At 39.9% G+C, this 18,952-nt stretch overlaps 1 protein-coding gene across 2 annotated transcripts in view; it reads left to right on the forward strand.

Annotated features, from left to right (window-relative positions):
• Positions 1–18,952, forward strand: part of trrap (transformation/transcription domain-associated protein) — a 59,133-nt gene that overhangs the window by 29,169 nt on the left and 11,012 nt on the right. For both annotated transcript variants that reach the window (XM_057034484.1, XM_057034493.1), the window contains 20 exons: positions 127–276; positions 1,026–1,225; positions 1,491–1,612; positions 2,492–2,705; positions 2,853–3,032; positions 3,310–3,456; positions 3,708–3,827; positions 4,896–5,183; positions 5,413–5,550; positions 5,753–5,865; positions 6,419–6,554; positions 8,331–8,522; positions 10,179–10,374; positions 10,932–11,050; positions 11,162–11,308; positions 12,024–12,124; positions 13,887–14,088; positions 16,220–16,381; positions 18,481–18,571; positions 18,710–18,915. In XM_057034484.1, coding sequence (XP_056890464.1) covers positions 127–276; positions 1,026–1,225; positions 1,491–1,612; positions 2,492–2,705; positions 2,853–3,032; positions 3,310–3,456; positions 3,708–3,827; positions 4,896–5,183; positions 5,413–5,550; positions 5,753–5,865; positions 6,419–6,554; positions 8,331–8,522; positions 10,179–10,374; positions 10,932–11,050; positions 11,162–11,308; positions 12,024–12,124; positions 13,887–14,088; positions 16,220–16,381; positions 18,481–18,571; positions 18,710–18,915 — 3,224 coding nt within the window. The remainder of the gene's footprint in view (positions 1–126; positions 277–1,025; positions 1,226–1,490; positions 1,613–2,491; positions 2,706–2,852; positions 3,033–3,309; positions 3,457–3,707; positions 3,828–4,895; positions 5,184–5,412; positions 5,551–5,752; positions 5,866–6,418; positions 6,555–8,330; positions 8,523–10,178; positions 10,375–10,931; positions 11,051–11,161; positions 11,309–12,023; positions 12,125–13,886; positions 14,089–16,219; positions 16,382–18,480; positions 18,572–18,709; positions 18,916–18,952) is intronic.

The raw sequence follows: 18,952 nt of genomic DNA on the forward strand, positions 1-18,952 counted from the left end.
AAATGTCTGTCTTGCTTTGTGAATGGCAAAAAACTCTTTCCACTTGTAAACTTGTCTGTCACTTATCACTCAACTCTTAATATTTGTTTGATTTTTGGTGTTATGTTAAATTTATTTGTCTTCCAGGAACACTGATGATCCTGAAATCAGCGTGCAGTCACAATGCCAGCTACATTGACCGCCTTATCTCAGTATTCATGCGTTCACTTCAGAAAATGGTGCGAGAACATCTCAGTCCCCAACAGGCCAACCCAGGAGTCACAGAAACCAGCACAGGTACTTGCTTGAATGTGAAGAAACACCGAACACAAAGACACCACCAGAACGCTCAATAGGACACACTCATCTCGTTGTCAAGTCCAATAAGTGTCATTTTTATTCTGTTGGTGTCTCACAGCATGCTTTCACTCTACTAGGGTAAAGGAAATGGTTAAATAGCACTGGCATTTTGTTGAACTTTGTCATGATGGTGAAAAATCCTCAAATTGCCACCTTCTTTTTTTTGTCTGAGCACAGCTGCACCGGGTTTACAGAAAGCAGGCAATGCATAATCCTGTTGCTATCTCTCAGCTGGGACTTAATGGCAATAAGATGCTATCAGTGCTTTAAGTGGTCACCTAATGACTATACTGGAAATTGCAGACAGTTTCCCGTCCACTAGGCACACTTATATACATACTGTGGGGAAGACTTGGCCTCTAAAGATTGCACACGTCTCATTAGTCTGCTATAAATTTAACTGAAATTGCATCCATGAATGGAAGTGTATTTTTTTTTTAATGACTGATAGAATTGTTTAATTGGCAGTGTGACCTTAAGATGGGTGTTTAATTCTTTATAGGAAAATATAGAGCAAAATAACCATAACAATCATTAGTGTTAATTTAATTGTTTACCAGTAAATATTTTAAAAGAAACCTATTTGCAAATGAATGCTAAAAAGTGCTAATTGAAGTCATTATCATGTTTCATTTTTGTTTTTATTTAGCTTTTTGCTTCTACTGACAATTTCTATCTGTTTTCAGTGACAAGTGAATTGATAATGTTGAGTCTGGACCTGGTGAAGACACGCTTGTCTGTCATGAGCATGGAGATGAGGAAGAACTTCATCCAGGTCATCCTCACCTCACTGATCGAGAAATCACCCGACCCTAAAATCCTCCGAGCTGTTGTGAAAATAGTAGAAGAGTGGGTGAAAAACAACTCTCCAATGGCTGCCAACCAGGTATAGCCATACTTCATATAGAAAGTGTTCAAAGTTCTATATTATATGCATAGAGACACAAACAGCATGTTACACAAAAGATAAGGCTTTATTCAAAGAGCTGAATCAATTTTGTACTATGTATTATGTAATTTGTAATTTTAGAACCCAAACAGATAATTGACTCACAATCAGAATGAACCATTTTACTTTTTATTTTCTTAAAATGTTTCTATCAATTAATTTCAGTTTTTATATTTCATTGCTAAACATTTCCACCTTCCAGACCCCTAACCTACGTGAGAAGTCCATTTTGCTGGTAAAGATGATGACCTATATAGAGAAACGTTTTCCAGATGAACTTGAGCTAAACGCCCAATTCTTGGAGCTCGTTAATTACGTCTACAGGTAATTACTGTCATTCATCACGTGGGCAAATACCCGTGCCACCAACACCATGCCACACTTGCATTCATCTTACATGGTGGGATGAAGGTCGGGGCTTTTAGGTGAAGGAAAAGAATGGTGTGGGTCATTGAAAGAAAAATGAGAACAGGCTTTTGAGGTTCTCAGAGTTAAGGTGCCATTCTTTTTGCTATGAGGATCATAAGAATGGGGGAGTAAATAAGAGGGAGGGGATAAGCGGAAGCTTGTTGAAAGGATGAAGACAACTAGTCTAGTTGGACTGTTGGTATTTTAAAATGTTAGGATAATATGTGCAAAAGAGGACAGAAAGCAGTGATAGAGAGATCATTTGCCAGGGTCTTTTTCAGGGGTACAACAGTGTCAGGACACACAGCAGGTGGAAGCCCAGAGGGCAGACTCTCTCTGTGCCGGCTATTCATCAAACCACAGCCCTCTTTATCTTCAGTCTTACACACACACATATTTAATCAGCCAAAGCCACTAGGTCCAACAATGTGATGACGGCCTAGTTGTAGTTGCAATGACATCTCTCACTTTATTTCCTTCTTCCCTCTGTGGGAAGTAAACATACTTTTGCCCAAGAATTTCTGTTGTACAGTTTTAGTCATTCTACCTCTTCTAACAACATCAGTAACTGCAAAGAACCACCAGATATCTGAAGTGTTCCAGCAATGACCAATGCAACAACAATGGCTCCACATAAATTTCCTTAAAGACACAAGCGTAATGAGATGACTGTTTCTTGACTATTGCGTTGAGACAGGTTAATCTGCGAATGGGTTGTGAAAGTGAAAATAAATGATTCGTTATATTTCTGTGGGCACATGTCTTGACATTGAAAGTAGTTTTTCCATCTTGTAGAGATGAGAGCCTTTCAGGAAGCGACATCACATCCAAATTGGAGCCAGCCTTCCTCTCAGGCCTTCGCTGTTCTCAGCCACACATCAGAGCAAAGTTCTTTGAGGTGTTTGATGCCTCCATGAAACGGAAAGTTTATGAGAGGCTTCTGTATGTCTCCTGCTCTCAGAACTGGGAGGCCATGGGAAACCACTTCTGGATCAAGCAGTGCATTGAGGTGAGTTGACTACTGGGTCTTTAGATATAGGACAGCCATAAAACAAGATTAATCATTTCAGATGTTAGACCACACTAAGAGATTAATGCACAATGAAAAGTCCCACCATTTGCTGTTAATAGTCTTTGTGTTGTCATCACTCCTAAGCTGTTGCTGGCAGTGTGTGAGCGACACACCGTCATTAGCACCAGCTGCCAGGGATCTATGCTGCCTTCTATTACCAACGTCATCAACCTGGCTGACAGCCATGACCGTGCTGCCTTCGCCATGGCAACACACATCAAACAGGAGCCTCGAGAGAGAGAGAGCAATGAGACCAAGGAAGAGGTGACACACTCTGATACGCACACACTAAAGACTTGGCTCGATCCATAAATAAACATATTTATTGAATCAGAGCGATGCAACAGTTCTGAGAAAAGATTGAACTGCTTCTTCCTTTGGCATTTTACGGAAGTGTCTGCTTTAATTCGTCACACATTCCACACCTGATAATGGTTAACTTTCTAAAGTACTGCTTCAAAACAACTTTCGTCCATTATGAGAACTATATGTATGATGAAGCTTTTCTGAAAGATGAGTTATTGTTTCGTGTATACAACAGGAGGTGGAGATAGACATAGAGTTGGCGCCAGGTGATCAGACTGCTATCCCCAAAAGTAAGGAGCAGGCTGAGAGAGATGCTGGCAATCAACTGCACATGCTGACAAACCGTCATGACAAGTTTCTGGACTCACTACGAGAGGTCAAGGTAAAGTTACAAATGAATCCAGCACGTATTCATTAAGCTGAGAGTAAAGCCTCACGTGCATAAAAGGAATGTTGCATTAAAGGCATTTTTTCTGACAATTAATTAAATTACCTGACATTTCCTGTTGGGGAACTGACATGAAATTTAACTATAAATCAGAATTGAACTTGTTCCCTAATATCATGAACGCCAAGACCACTGCTGGAATGGTGCTAAATCAGCAGCTGACATTTCTTTGTGTTCTGGGTTAGACGGGGGCGCTTCTAAATGCCCTGGTCCAGCTTTGTCATATCTCCACGCCGCTTGCTGAGAGAACCTGGGTTCAGCTGTTCCCTCGCCTTTGGAAGATTCTAACTGACAGGCAGCAGCATGTAAGTATGAGATGCACAGGTTAACCTTTTTTATAGATGTAGTTAAAGTCTCTGTACATTTGCACTGTCACAATCATCATCACTCATCTCATTATTAAAATGTGACGCTCGTGTCTCACAGTATCCATAATCATCAAATTCCAAACAACATTTAATGTAATTTTACTTTTTTATAATGGAAGAAAGAAAGAAAATCCTGCATGACATTGACTACCGGTACTTTGTGTTTATCTTTTATCCATAAAATAAGTATTTTTTCAACATTTGATACACATTTTCCAGATTTTACACAAAAATGTCTGCCCCTAAGTTCTATTTGTGTTGAGCCAAAAGAAGGGACAGCCAAGTTCAGAGCTGCTCTCATCTCAGGAAAAATACATCATGTATAACTGAATTCCGGGGGCTGTAATGAGTTTAATGAACTAGATAAATATAGAGCATTTTAAGGCTCATTAAGAGGCTTTGATTTGTGATTTGAAAGCTCTTAACAAATGACAGGCATGAAATCACAAATATGCCACATGTTTATTCTGATGCCTGCTTCATCTCTTAATTTCAAGCCACATTTTACAATTTATAGGAAAGATAATTGGTGCTAGGTCTGAATCTGTAGGCTTATTAAATAGGATTGATAGATATCATTATCTCTCTTTTTTTGGTAGGAATTTATGTTCACAAATCAGTCTTCCCCACCACAGGGCTAATTAAAGTGACCATCAAGACATTAATTATTCCATTTTGTCACATGCAGTGACAATTATATTCATTACTAGTGTATCATTTATTGCTGAACCTCTGTCAGTCAGGATTATCAGAGCAGTCACTCCATGGTCAAGATAAAAGTTGCTTATGACATTGACAATAACAGCAATAGATGCATTCCGATTTCTTTCATCAGTCCAGTAGAAATTATTATTCACTATCTTGTGCAGGACATGGAGGTGTAATGGAGATAATGGGCGCAGCATCATGAAGTGTGTTTGAATGGTGGCTTCACTATGTTGTATAAGTGCACTAGCAGTGAAGCGCAAGTCTGTAGTTGTAGTGAGCCCTCTATTCCCTCTTCAGGCTTTGTCTGGAGAACTGAGTCCTTTCCTGTGCAGTGGCAGCCATCAGGCCCAGAGGGACTGCCAGCCTAGTGCCCTGAACTGTTTTGTGGAGGCCATGTCCCAGTGTGTCCCTCCAATTCCTATCCGTCCTTGTGTGCTGAAGTACTTGGGAAAGACACACAACCTCTGGCTACGCTCCACTTTAATGCTGGAACAGCAGGCTTTTGAGAAGGGTCTCAGCCTGCACAGCAAACCCAAACAGAGCACAGAGTTCTATGAACAAGAGAGCATCACACCACCGCAGCAGGTACGGTACTGAAATGTCACTTAGCAAAAAAGTGTCTTGTGGTTATTAATTCCATTTTCATAAGCAAAGGAAGGAATATTTTGATATACAGGTTTTTTGTTTTTTTAAACTGCACCATTTTTTTTCCTTTTGCCTTTTTCTATTAATGTACAAATATATTTACAGGCTTCTTAGCCATCCTTCCATAGACGTTTAAACATTTGTACTTTTCCTATAATTCTCTAATTAGGAGATTTTGGACTCTCTTGCGGAGCTGTATTCTCTACTCCAAGAGGAGGATATGTGGGCTGGCCTGTGGCAGAAACGATGCAAGTTTCCAGAGACTGCCACAGCCATCGCATATGAGCAGCATGGCTTCTTTGAACAGGTAATGAAAGCAATGAACACTGTCGCTGCGTCTTGTAAACACATTGTGTTAAATCTGTCATCTTGGAGGCTGCACACTGATGGGTGAGCTTGATAACTTTATATTGGGACAACCTTGCTGTATCTAGAACTGAACCTGAGGGCTAGCACTGTCTTCTTATTGGCTTGGCTCACCTTCTAAACAATTCGTGTGTCATGTTTAGGCCCAGGAAACATATGAGAAGGCAATGGACAAGGCTCGAAAAGAACATGAGAGGAGCAATGTCTCTCCAGGCATCTTTCCAGAATACCAGTTGTGGGAGGACCACTGGATTCGGTAAGACTATTAAAGGGGAATGCGGGCAGATATTGGATAGTGGAGCTTAAGTTTAAGGCATTTGGTGTATTTTATATTAATCAATCATTAATTTAGGTATAGAGATTCAATCTAGTATTACACAATTATGTACTTGTGATAAAACCATTTAATAGACTTGATGAAACTTCATGTGTCATGTGCTTTTGCTATTGAATTTGACTTGGGCATATAGGCAATAAGACCAAATATTTCTGTTTTGGTAAAAGCATTATTGTAATATACATTAGTGTTTGCATACAAAAAACACTCATGACCTAATAGATATGTTTGACTCTTAAATTCTCCAAGCATTATATTCAAAGAGAAAGTTATAACTCCAGATGGAATATTAAAAAGACAAAATGATAAACACTATCTTTTCCTCAGTAATGACTCCTAATGACTTACTGTGAATTGGACTAATTAAAAGGCTGCATTTTATGGCTGAACTTTAATTACCTTAGCTGTGGCACATTTAACAGCACAATATTTAAATTGCCTAAACTTTTAAATCGCTCTTCTCCGTGTCCAGCTGTTCTAAGGAACTGAACCAGTGGGAGCCATTGACAGAATATGCCCAATCTAAAGGCCACTCAAACCCATACCTCATGCTGGAATGTGCATGGAGGGTTTCAAATTGGGCTTCTATGAAGGAATCGCTGGTCCAGGTATGGAGCTTAAACTTGTTTTGTAAAAATATATTCACATGAGGAATTCTACACATGGACAGACACCTACATGCTGCAATTTTCCCCCCAGGTGTCATTCCCTATGCTCGAAACTTGTGAATCCACTTCATGTATTTGCCTTTTCCGGTGCAGTGCTGTCACTCTGGTACCTGGTGTAAAGTGAATTAACTTTATTTCGACATTCTTCAGGGGTCTATACCCACAGAGAGAATGTGAAAACTGGCTATAAAGTGTTTGAAATGCAGCTCTACTATTAGTGACTTAAAACAAAGTGCCGACGGGCAGCAAACGTGTGATAGCACGTGACATATGACAAATGTTTTGGCTTTGCTCTTTCAAGGGGACTTGGTACCTATCTATCGAGTCCTGAGACACCTAATTAAATTGTCTGGGTAGCAACACTAACTTTGCTTTATCCCTTCCTGTGTTTTTCTTTCTTTCTTCCTCAATGTAATTATATACCACTCTTTTCATTCCTCCAACTGCTGGTTTTTCTTTGTGTTTTGTTTGAACCAACTTTCTTTTTTCCCACCGAGCATGCGGCCATCCTTGCCCTGCATCTCTGGTTGTAGCAACAAATATTGACGACAGCTGTGTGCTTGAATAATTACCACAGCATCTGCTGCAGGGTGATTTGTTTTATGGTGGAGGAGAGCAACGGGCTTTCAGCTGCCTGTCGGCCTAGTGCTCACCACCTCAGAGGCCAACTCCAAATGTCTCCACTTTCAATTAAAGGCAGCTTTTGATAAGGGCGGCTCTGTCTCGAGGATACTCATCAGGTGTCACCCCTGATGGTGCACTTTGACCGATAACTCTAATTTTCATTCAGCATCAAAAAGAAGTTAGACAAATACACTCATTCACATCCTCGTTCACTCTTGATTCTTGGTCTTTTTCTCATTATCCTTTTTCCCACTTATAAACTCGCAGTGACAGGATGGATACAGCAGACTTCCCCAAGGCTATTACTTGTATTAATGCACATACCGATTTAATCAATTGTGCGGCCTTTTCCTCTGCCGTGACTCGTGCCAACCTTGTCAGGTTGATTAGTCATTGTTAGACACGTCCTGCTGAAATTATTCCTAAAATTAAGTGTGAACAGGCCTTTTGTACATTTACCAAGATACTGAATAATGCAAGGAAAGTGTAGATTGCCCTTTTCCCTCAGATGTTATATTTAATTAAAAGTGGTGGCATTTGTTATTAGCAGCACTGGGATGAACATTAGAAAACAGAATGCCATGAATGTCAGATGGATATCTGTTCCCAAAGAATGTGGACTCAGTTCCAGAAATATTATAGCTGCAGCTCATTGCTTTAGGCAGCCATATGTTCCCAAATGAAAACTGGAGAACAGTGCTAATTTTCATGCACAAATCTAATTTGTAAAATTTAGACTTTAACATCAATCCATTTAAAATTTCCATCAGCTGTGTCAATATTTTGGTTCTTTCATCAGATTTGGATGGGAAAATATTGGATTTGAGATATAATTTACATACAAGCAAAGCTGATTTCATGGAGTAATGAGACAATAAGATCCTTTGTAAAGCCATTGTTGTGACTGGGCTCCTGTACCTGCTGATGCAGCCTGTTTTAATTATGCAGTTTGCCTCAATTGGTGTTTTATTTTTTATTTTTTATTTTTTTTACATTGATATAAAATTATTTAGCTAAAAACAGTTACTAATTGCATAAAAGACATATAAATGGGTGGTTAAATACAGAACTATAATTTCTTTCACCCTTCAGGTGGAATTGAGCTGTCCTAAGGAGATGGCATGGAAGGTGAATATGCACCGTGGCTACCTTGCTATCTGTCACCCAGAGGAGCAGCAGCTTAATTTCATAGAGCGGCTGGTGGAGATGGCCTCCAGCCTGGCCATCCGTGAGTGGAGGAGGTTACCACATATTGTTTCCCACGTGCACACGCCACTGCTACAGGTCAGTAACACAAATCCATTCCTATCCCTGTCCGGTCAATGCAAAAGTGGTCAAATCAGTCAGGTGGCTGTGATAAATACCTTAAGAAATCATTGGTAGCCCTGGGACGCTGTGTTATTGATAACAGTTTCCACCTGGACATTTTTTTTCTATTACCTCCAAAAGCTTGCGATATGCATGGGTAAAGTTTACAAAGGAAAACGAAATTTGAATTTAAAAAATGTAGATGACCAAAATGAGTTGGACACAAGGAGAAAGGCAGGGAAGAACAACAGGGGAGACAGAGTTTAGAAAGGCTGTAATTACTTCCCCACCATCAGATACCATTTGATTAAATACCTGCAGCAGAATTACATTTACATGATGAATGGGGTGGTCTGAATGAAGGTTAGACATGGACCATCAGCTGATATTAACAGCTAATTGTGAAAAGTATTGTACTGCCTATTTTGTTGTGGAAGATTTAATTTTGGACTAGGGTCAAGTTTTCAGCACTGCTCTGATGCGCTTCATTTATCTCTTTAAAATAAAATTGGTCGACTTTATTCTTTATTATTGTGGGCATGTGTTGGAAATAATGCTTTGGTGTGTGTGTCTGTATATATGCATCCCAGGGAAGAGCTGGAACAAACCTGTTTGTTTCTCCATTGCAACATTTAATAATTACCTTTCTGCATTTGTACCTCATATTTTTAACTTCACAAATCTCTGAAACAAAAGCCAAATGTTTTCAAATTCAGGGAGAGTTATGATTCATTTTTATCTGCTCCCCATCATCTGCAGGCTCTTGGGTTTAAATGGCCACCCATGGTTATCACCCTTGTTATTGATTATGAGAAGTGGCATTAATATTGATTGATGAGTTTTTATAGTGGACTGATTGATTGTCCTGAAACTGCTTTGTGAAGATGTAATCAATTATTTCTTTTCCCACTAAGTGGAATGAGATGGAGGCTCTCATGTCCTCTTTCTGCATTTTTTTTCTCATCTCCTTGTTCTTATTTTCACTTTCCATTACATTATTCACATTTTTTCTAAGCTCTTATAACAGTTTTCTTCCGGTAAATATTCAGAAACGACTAGAAAGAGTTCAAAAGCTAGCAGTAATGTGGTTGATGAGGCTGAGAGAGGGTAGAAAGGTTTTTTTTTATTTTCTATGGCAGAACTGCAAAGGTAGATGTCCTCAAGATAAATGTGCTTGGTCACATTGATCCATCTTATTTCTGGAGGCTTTCAAGCCTTTGGATTGTTGAGTGAGTCATTGACCCAGAGGATGGCCAGAGCATCAGCTTTTCTTGTCTATTCTCGCAATGCCCTAATAGTCTTATTCTTTTGCCTTTGTTGTCCCTGTTTTTTTTCGTAGCTATTAAGATTTTTGATCTGGTTGCTTTTGTTTCATACCAGTACAAACCACTTTTCTGGGTGATCACCTTGTCCCATATTCCACCTGTTTCCCAAAATTTCAATGTTCATTTTTAAATAAAGCCTCTCTCCAATGTTTCATACCAATTTGTACACTCTGTATTTAATGTTTTTAAACTTTAATCATTGCACAATTCCCAGAGCATCAGTAATTGATAGAAGAAGAACCAGAATATGTAAGACCAAAGATTGTGCACAAGATGTAAGAGATTAAAAGAAAGATGTCTCCCACAGGCGGCTCAACAAATCATTGAGCTTCAAGAGGCAGCCCAGATTAATGCAGGGCTTCAGCCAACTAACCTGGGCCGTAACACCAGCCTGCACGACATGAAGACTGTAGTGAAAACCTGGAGGAATCGACTACCGATTGTTTCTGATGACCTCTCCCACTGGAGTAGTATCTTCATGTGGCGGCAGCACCACTACCAAGGTACAGACCCGCCTACAATAGTTGACCCAAAATTAAAACCTGTTTTTTAACTTTTGTTTTTAAACTCTCACCAATGGCCGACGACCACTTGGTGGTGGTGGGGGGGCTGCAGTACAGATAGAAACTCCTTTTGCACATGTATTCTTATTTAGAGCAGATTCTATCCAGACATATGTAATCAATGTCTGACATAGAGCAGCTTTTTATTTTGGAGTGCATGTGTGAATGGGGCTGTATTCATACATATTAATTTTAGCATTACCAGTTTCACTCCCGCAGTGGCCTTAAAACCATTGGGAGGGGTAGCCACTACAAAATATAACATTTCAAGATACTTCATGAGCTTCTGCTGAAAAAGCACAGGTTCTGCACTTTTCAAACCAACTAAATTGCCATGCTTTTTTTTTTCCATAAGGAAATCTCAAATGTTTGTTGTAGTCCTTAATATTTTTCTTTTCCTCATAACTTGGAATGCTCCCATTCATAGTTTTTCATACTTCTTACTGGCTGTTATAGGTGGAAAATCCTGTTATTTACAGTTTTGTCTCCATTTACAGCCATAGTGACAGCATATGAAACAAATACACAGCATGATCCAAACAACAACAATGCCATGCTGGGAGTCCATGCCTCAGCGTCTGCAATCATCCAATATGGCAAGATTGGACGCAAGCAGGTCAGGATTTTGGCTTTTACTGCAATATTCAACAATGCAAATTTCCACAGTAATTGCTTTTCCAGGTTTGTTCACTTTTTGGTCTGTTAAACCGTAATTGTCTTTTTTCAGGGTTTGGTGAACGTAGCTTTAGACATCCTCAGTCGAATTCATACCATCCCCACAGTACCTATTGTGGACTGCTTTCAGAAGATCAGACAGCAAGTCAAATGTTATCTTCAGCTAGCTGGTGTCATGGGCAAGAATGAGTGCATGCAGGTAAGATTTGTTATTTTTATATCACATTTCTTTTGTTTATGTCATTTGTTTATATCTGTGAAGGTTCTCAGTCATCCAGCTCATGGTAATTCTGGTTAGTAGAATATATCTTTTATATTTTTGCAATACCTTTCTGTAGAAACAGAAAGTAATCTAAATATATGTAATGAATTAAACGGTATAAGTATGTTGCGGTTTACTTCTTTAAATTATCAGTTTTGATGCAAAGATGCTTATGCTTCTCTTAATTGTAACTGGAGTCATTTTCAGTGCTAGTCTGGGTGGGAAAATTAGGAGGAAGATGTGTTTGGAATAGCTGTGTGACTTAAAAAGTGTAACTCAATTAGGTCACGCTTAAACCCACGGAGCACTCTGATTAATAGAATAGTTTCAGAGCACCACAAGTCATACTACTAGTAGACGATTTTCTTTCTTTCTCTATTCTATCTCATCTTCCTTGGCTCCCTCCTTGTCTCTCTCCTGCCACACATCGTTTGTCACAGCAGTACTTTGGAGACACCTAATCAGAGGCTCGCCATAATGGAAGTTTAGTTCCCTCAACACTTCTTTTCTTAGTTCTTAATGAACATAGGGTAGTTTGTTTTTCCACACAAGATTATGGGCCTGTCTGAAAGAGAGGATCTTGGTATCTATAATGGTTTCTTTGTTGCAGTTCTTTCAGTTAAACCAGTGGTGTTTACTTCCTGTCTGTTAGGGGTTGGAGGTGATTGAGTCAACAAACCTGAAGTACTTTACCAAAGAGATGACAGCTGAGTTCTACGCTCTAAAGGGGATGTTCCTGGCTCAGATCAACAAGTAAGTCCTCCAGTGCCCCTGTTAGACTAGACTGTACCCTTCCCCCCCTTTCTCCACCTGTTCCTTCTGTTCTACTCATTATGTCCTCGGACAATGTAAATGGTGCCTTAATATCATGGATGCTTTATTCCATTAGGGCACAGTCACCATATTTATTCAGCTTTTCCTGTTTCAAGATTTTATAAGTTAAGATCATGTCAGCAGTTTACCATGTGACACCTCAGAGATTAAATACATATTTGTGTTATCAGGTTGTATAAATGTCAGAAGGGTGAGCTTGCTAATGGATCAGCAATCCACACTTTTTATCCCTGCTTGAGACCATCTTGGCACCCCAGTTTCCTCCAACCTTGATGAGACATGCCATCCTGAGGGGTGAAAAGACGAATTATGGAGCGCTTATTAAAAGTATATGCTGTTCAATAATTAACTTTAGGCAATTTACAGGAATCTTTGGGATCAGCAGAACTTGGCTTCCACTTCTGCAGGGTTTATTGCAATCATTAAGTTCTCCCTGCACCAGGAGAGAATTAGCAGCAGAGTGGGGGTAGGGACTGTGTGTGTGTGTGTGTGTTGTGTGTGTGTGTGTGTGTGTGTGTGTGTGTGTGTGTGTGTGTGTGTGTGTGTGTGTGTGGTGTGTGTGTGTGTGTGTGGTGTGTGTGTGTGTGTGTGTGTGTTGTGTGTGTGTGTGTGTGTAAAACCACACAAGCTAAGGATTTTGGCATCATTCAATTAAAAGGGTGTCAAAGATTTGACAGTCTGCTGGGTGCGTGTGCTCCTGTTGAGCAGGGTAGTTGAAACTGTTAATGTACTTTAACACTGTTTAAGTGATTGAGGCAACCCCATTAAGTATTACTGGATGGTCTTCGACTCCGACTCCCACAGCAATCAAACTTCCATTTCTCAATAGCATGCCAAAATGCCTTTTATAATAATGCATTTAAATTGATTGGCTTGGGAGACATTTCGGTGTAAGTAAGTACGGGAGTAGTTTTGGAAGCACTACTGTAAAATGGAGGCTCTTTTCCCAACTGTATATCAGTGAGGCATTTTCATTGACAGACATGTCTCCTTTTCTTGACGGCAGGGTAGTGAATCTGAGATCCCTCAGATCCCTCTTTATCAAATGAAAGCTGAAAGGTGTGTGAAAATTATTCAGTGTGTGCCAACGGGCGGATAAAAGCAGCTTGACGTGGTGAAAACAGCTGATGATTTAGAATATGTTTCCCTGTCAGCAGAAATACTCCAATCAGAGAAGTGTGTGGAGGGAAGGGGTCCCCAGAATGCATTTTCCTGCTCTATAATCATTTCCCAATGATGCATTTTATACATTACCTGTGTAGTAAAAGGTAAAGGTTTCTAAAGGCCTGTTTATGCATGTTCGGCTGCAAATTTACAATTGCCTGCAAAGTCAAAATTGGTGTGTTAAAAATTACGACTTGCCATTGTGGACCTTACCTTGTTCATGGGAACCAGCAGGACATCAATTAAAACAAGATGAGTTAAACTCATTTATAGCAAAAAAGAGAACCCTTAGTGACTTTAATATATTGTTGAGGAGAGAAAGCTTTGAAGATTATAGCTATGATATATTGCGCTTATTTATGTGTAGTACATAATTCACAATCTCATCACAGTAATCTCTTCCATACTTCCTCACCTGTCTCCTAATGTTTTACATACAGCCTCTCCTTTCTTCCTACCTATGTGTAATCTTCCTCTCCACTTTCTAACCTTTTTTGTTTTGCTTCTTGTGTTCCAGGTCAGAGGAAGCCAACAAGGCCTTTTCAGCTGCAGTGCAGATGCATGATGTCCTGGTAAAAGCTTGGGCCATGTGGGGTGACTACCTTGAGAACATCTTTGTAAAGGACCGCCAACTGCACTTGGGAGTTTCAGCCATTACCTGTTACCTCCATGCCTGTCGCCATCAGAATGAGAGCAAGTCCCGCAAATACCTCGCCAAGGTGAATATGAACATGGAAGGAAAACATATTTTGTGTCAGAGTACCGGTAATAAGGAATAGTAAGTGTCAATGGTTTGCTCTGAAATAAGCCTGTCAGCTACTCATTCGTGTTTTTATTTTTTATTATTATTATTTTTTTTAAATATTCCCTTATGCCCTGACCCCAGCCAACGCATGTATATTATTGAGGCTTCCCTCTCCCCTTCTAAGACTCCGTCACAGTTGCACACAGAAACCAGTAATTTGATTGATTATAGTCTTGTGGAAGACAGTGTTGCTTCCCAGAGCAGATCAATAGTGGAGTGAAGGCCATCTTCTTGCACAGGTTAACCGACTAATGGTCTCCCTGATGCTCTAATCTCACGACCCTCTATATGGACCGACTTCCCTGTAACAGTCAGAACTCTGCTGGCATCCATGCCAATTGACTAAGGCCTGTGTGGGAGGTGAGGAGATGGAATGCTAACGAGCATCCTACACCTCCCCCAACAAACCACCTTCTTCTCCCGGTCAGCACAGGCAATAATGCTAGAGACACTGCGCTGCCTTAGGTCAGGCAGGTAGGTCAGTAGAAGCATCAAATCAGGTGTCAACACAATATCTTTTGGTTCAAACACATCCTGGCCCCTTTTTTAAAGTCATTGTATAAATAGGCTGATTTACTCATCACCTTTGTGAAGATTTCTCACTAGGGACCAGATCTGAATTACATATTAATATTCACCTTTAATTAGGCCTGTTCAATACCATTTTTTTTTTTTTTAGATAAAACGTAAGTACTTACTCTTGAGTACTCACCGATACTGCGAGTTCACCCTTGTTTGTATCTGAGGTATTCAAGATTCAAAAAGTTATTTTTTTAATCAATGGGACTTGTGTATTTTGCTTTGTGTAGTTAAAGCAAAAACAATCATGATCTTATTGGTATAATGTGTTTTGTTTTGACCTGTGACTATGTGACAGACAATAACGTTTTTGAAACTTGAATCATTAGCTTGCAAAATCATCACGAGCAAACAGCACAATGTCAATGCAGTGGCATTTCTTATGAGTAAATAAGACGGATAAAACAGAAGCCATCTAATATATGGTGCATTTGTCAAACATTTCAAAACAACAGTGAAGTCACTAATGGGATTGTTGAATTTAAGACATTGCGAACGATCATACAAGCTGCATAAAATGTAAAATATCAGCCGATCCCTTGTACGGTAACTTTTATTTTCCATGGTTGGCATCCATCCGTGATGGGAGCATCCATGCTTGTGTGGGCAGTGTGCTTTGTTTGTCATGGACATGACATGATGATTTGTTGTGGTGTCTCACCGTGGCACTACAATCTTCTTCCAAAGAATACTACTCTGCACATATTTTTTTGCCTCGAGTATCGGCAGCTGGTATTACCAGTTAGTACAAATATAATAATTTAAGACGGGGCTGGTAGCAGCGCATGGGTACTTTTAATTGTACATGAGTGTCTTATATGAAAATAGTTTCCAATGTGAAAACATCTTCATAGTCACAGTAAATCTAGCCCTTAAATCAGGTAACCAACACATTTGATCCTAACTTACCAAGGTTTAACACTGAGGATTGTTATTATTTTCTTTTATAATAATGGCAGTTACCAGCTTCACACTCCATTTAGGCATTTCTGGTGACCCTAGTGGCGTGTTGTTGCCAAGCTGGGTTGGCAGTACTTAGTTCTTATGGGTGAATTGAGATGATCAGTCATTACCAGTAATTATATGCAATCTGTGTACTGGAGTCGGGTTGCTGATGCGTGCCTGGAGGGTTGGGGGATGTTGAGTGTTACTAATGACTTCATCATCATGTATATGCAGACAGAAGCGTAGTAGAGGGAGGAGAGATAACCACCTCGCTGCGTTTGAACATATTAAGCATTTCCAAGATGTACCCATCCATTTCCCTAGCTGTGAACAGGGAAGCAGATATGTTTGATCGTGGTTTGACGTCTTTTAGTGCATCTGAAAAGCTGCTTTGTTATACGTGTTATATTTAGATGTGAAGACTTTGCTAAACTAATACTGTTTCTTTCCTATGCTGTCACTTCCTCTGCTGTCTTCACCTCCCTCACCAACTCTTGCTTTGTGTTTTTATCCATCTGAAGGTGTTATGGTTACTCAGCTTCGATGACAAAAACACCCTGGCAGATGCTGTGGACAAATACTGCATTGGCGTTCCACCCATCCAGTGGTTGGCATGGATACCACAGCTCTTGACCTGTTTAGTTGGATCCGAAGGCAAACCTCTGCTCAACCTTATCAGCCAAGTAAGATCATTTGACTTGTCAAGGAGCTAATCTACTAAGGTTTGCAGGTTTTCCTTTAAATGAGCTCTTTCCTCTGCTGCTTGTCATTTTGATATTGTTGCAGTTACACCCTTGAACGTCTGTTCCATCCTTTAATCAACCATAGCATTTCCCCCATCCTCTTAATGTCTCCATCCATTTGAAGAGCCATTTGATCTCACTCTACTCTTCTTTTTGTTTGCAAAAGTATCTCTTCAAATTCCCCCCTCTCCACAGCAGTCTCAATTTTGTTTTCAAATGGGTGGAGAAATTATTTGGAAGTTAATATAATATGCGTCTGCACTCAAGGAATACAGCTAATATACAGTATAAAGCCAGGACTAATTAGCTTCACTTAATTATGGAGTAATATTTCCACACAGCTTAGAGAGGGTGTTCTTCAAAGAGTAAACACTCAGAGCTGAAATATTTTCTAGTGGTGAGGAGATGTCAGTTTGAAAGACAAATCGGTAAATTGAAGCTGCTTTTAAAAGGTGGTAAGATCATTATGTTTCTATTACATTTTATTTTGATTTTAAACCACTATGTTTCTGTACTATATTTACACTTTCCTTGAACATGACACATTTCATGGTGGTTGGGTTTATTGTTGGTCATTTTAACCACCTTGAATATTAACTGATGTGAATTGATGACCAGATATATTTTTTTAAGCTTTTTTTTAATCCAGTTTCACGTAGAGATAGAAGCAGACTTATTGCAAGGTAGTGTTGCCGACCCATTTACTTAAATTATTTAATCTCTCGCTGGCGGCAGGATTTTTTTTTTTTTTTTTTTTTAAATCGTGTATTGAAAAATTGATAAAGGTGATGGCGCCTGGGGCTGACGGTAAGATGAATCAGGAGTTACAAATTCTCAACACCTCTCCTGACATGGTCTCCCACCTTCCTTCGCTACATCCTCATCTGCGCATTCATCCGTTCAGTCCACACAGTCATCTTTGCCAAAACCTTTTTACTTATTTATTTACTTATCCCATTAGTGGGCTGATCCCTGCCCTCCTCTTTCTTCCTGCTTTTCTTTTTCGTTCATCTTTAATACTGCTGTTATCTGCCACCTGCACTTCTCACCTGACTCACTCACCACATTCAGTTATATAGAGTTTCTTGAAGAATTTGAAACCCCTCCAGTTGTGTGTCAGTGCTTTTTGTAGTCCAGTGTACAAAGAACTACAGTTTAAAGCCCGGAGCAAACATATTCAGTGGCTTTAAACTTGAGCTTGCATTTTTGTGGTCCCTCCTCAAGAATCCATCAATAGATGGACTTCGAAGTTCCAAAATCCATTTACCCTGTGGCTAAATTGTAGATATCCTTTGGTCTTCTCATTTGCCCCCAACCCACCATCCTTTCTTGACCTGCTTTGATTCACCCAGCTTTGTCATTCAGATATGGATGTATCTTTTTTGCCCTGCAGCGCATTGAATATCTTGGAGAGATCAAGTAGCTGTGGAGTTGCAGCCATTAAGAATTTGCTGTAAACCTGAGAGAACCTTGACCAAAGAGACATTTTTGTTACAACTAGGTTTTTGTTAACCTTTTACAATGAGGCATACCATCATAAATCTGAAAGGCAAATAGGAACGGTGAATTGTCTTAACACTGATAAATGTGTAGTTGAAAATATTGAAATACTAGAATGTGAACTCTACATTCTAAGGGAGCTCAAGTAATCCTGTTATATAAAATCTACCAAATGTAGACTTTGAATTTAATGTATTATTCATCAAAGACATCCTACGAGTTTCCACGGTTTCCTGTTAGCATTTCAGTGTCAGACTTTTTCTTTTTTGAAATATCTTTTAGGGGAACTTCACCCATTTCAACCATTAAAAGTAATAATAATAATTCAGCCATGAAATGTTTTTACTCCCCTGACTCTAACCCTTAAACAGTCACCCGATCAACGTGGAGGTGTCAAATTGTATCAGCATGATCTCTCTGGCACAAGCATTATCTTTCTGTCCCATGTGGTCAGTCGGTCTGTCCTCCTGTCTGTCTCACTGTCTCTCTCTGAGGGGGAGTCTTTGAAATGAAATAGGTGACCCTCTTTTATCTTCTAGGTGGGGCGAGTGTATCCCCAGGCTGTCTACTTTCCTATCCGCACCCTTTACTTGACACTCAAGATTGAGCAGAGGGAGCGATACAAAAGCGGTATGTAAACATGGCTGGCTATATTGTGTTGAATGCATTACGGAGTCAAGTCATTTTATTTGATATTTGAGTAATTGTTTGTTTATCTATTGAGTCCTGTGTTAAATCATTACTCTCTCCACAAATAAATCTCTCCAGATGCTTCAGGGCAACAGCAGCCGAGTTCAGTGGGTGCCCAGCAACACTCCGGGGCTTCCGACCCAGGGCCAATCCGAGCCACTGCCCCGATGTGGCGCTGTAGTAGAATCATGCATATGCAGCGGGAACTACACCCGACCCTGCTGTCCTCCCTGGAGGGCATTGTGGATCAGATGGTGTGGTTTAGAGAGAACTGGCATGAAGAGGTGAGAAGAACAAGGGCTCAGCTTTGTGTGTCTGATG

The sequence above is a fragment of the Takifugu flavidus genome, chromosome 1 (assembly GCF_003711565.1).
Source record: "Takifugu flavidus isolate HTHZ2018 chromosome 1, ASM371156v2, whole genome shotgun sequence".
In the NCBI taxonomy this organism is placed as follows: domain Eukaryota; kingdom Metazoa; phylum Chordata; class Actinopteri; order Tetraodontiformes; family Tetraodontidae; genus Takifugu; species Takifugu flavidus.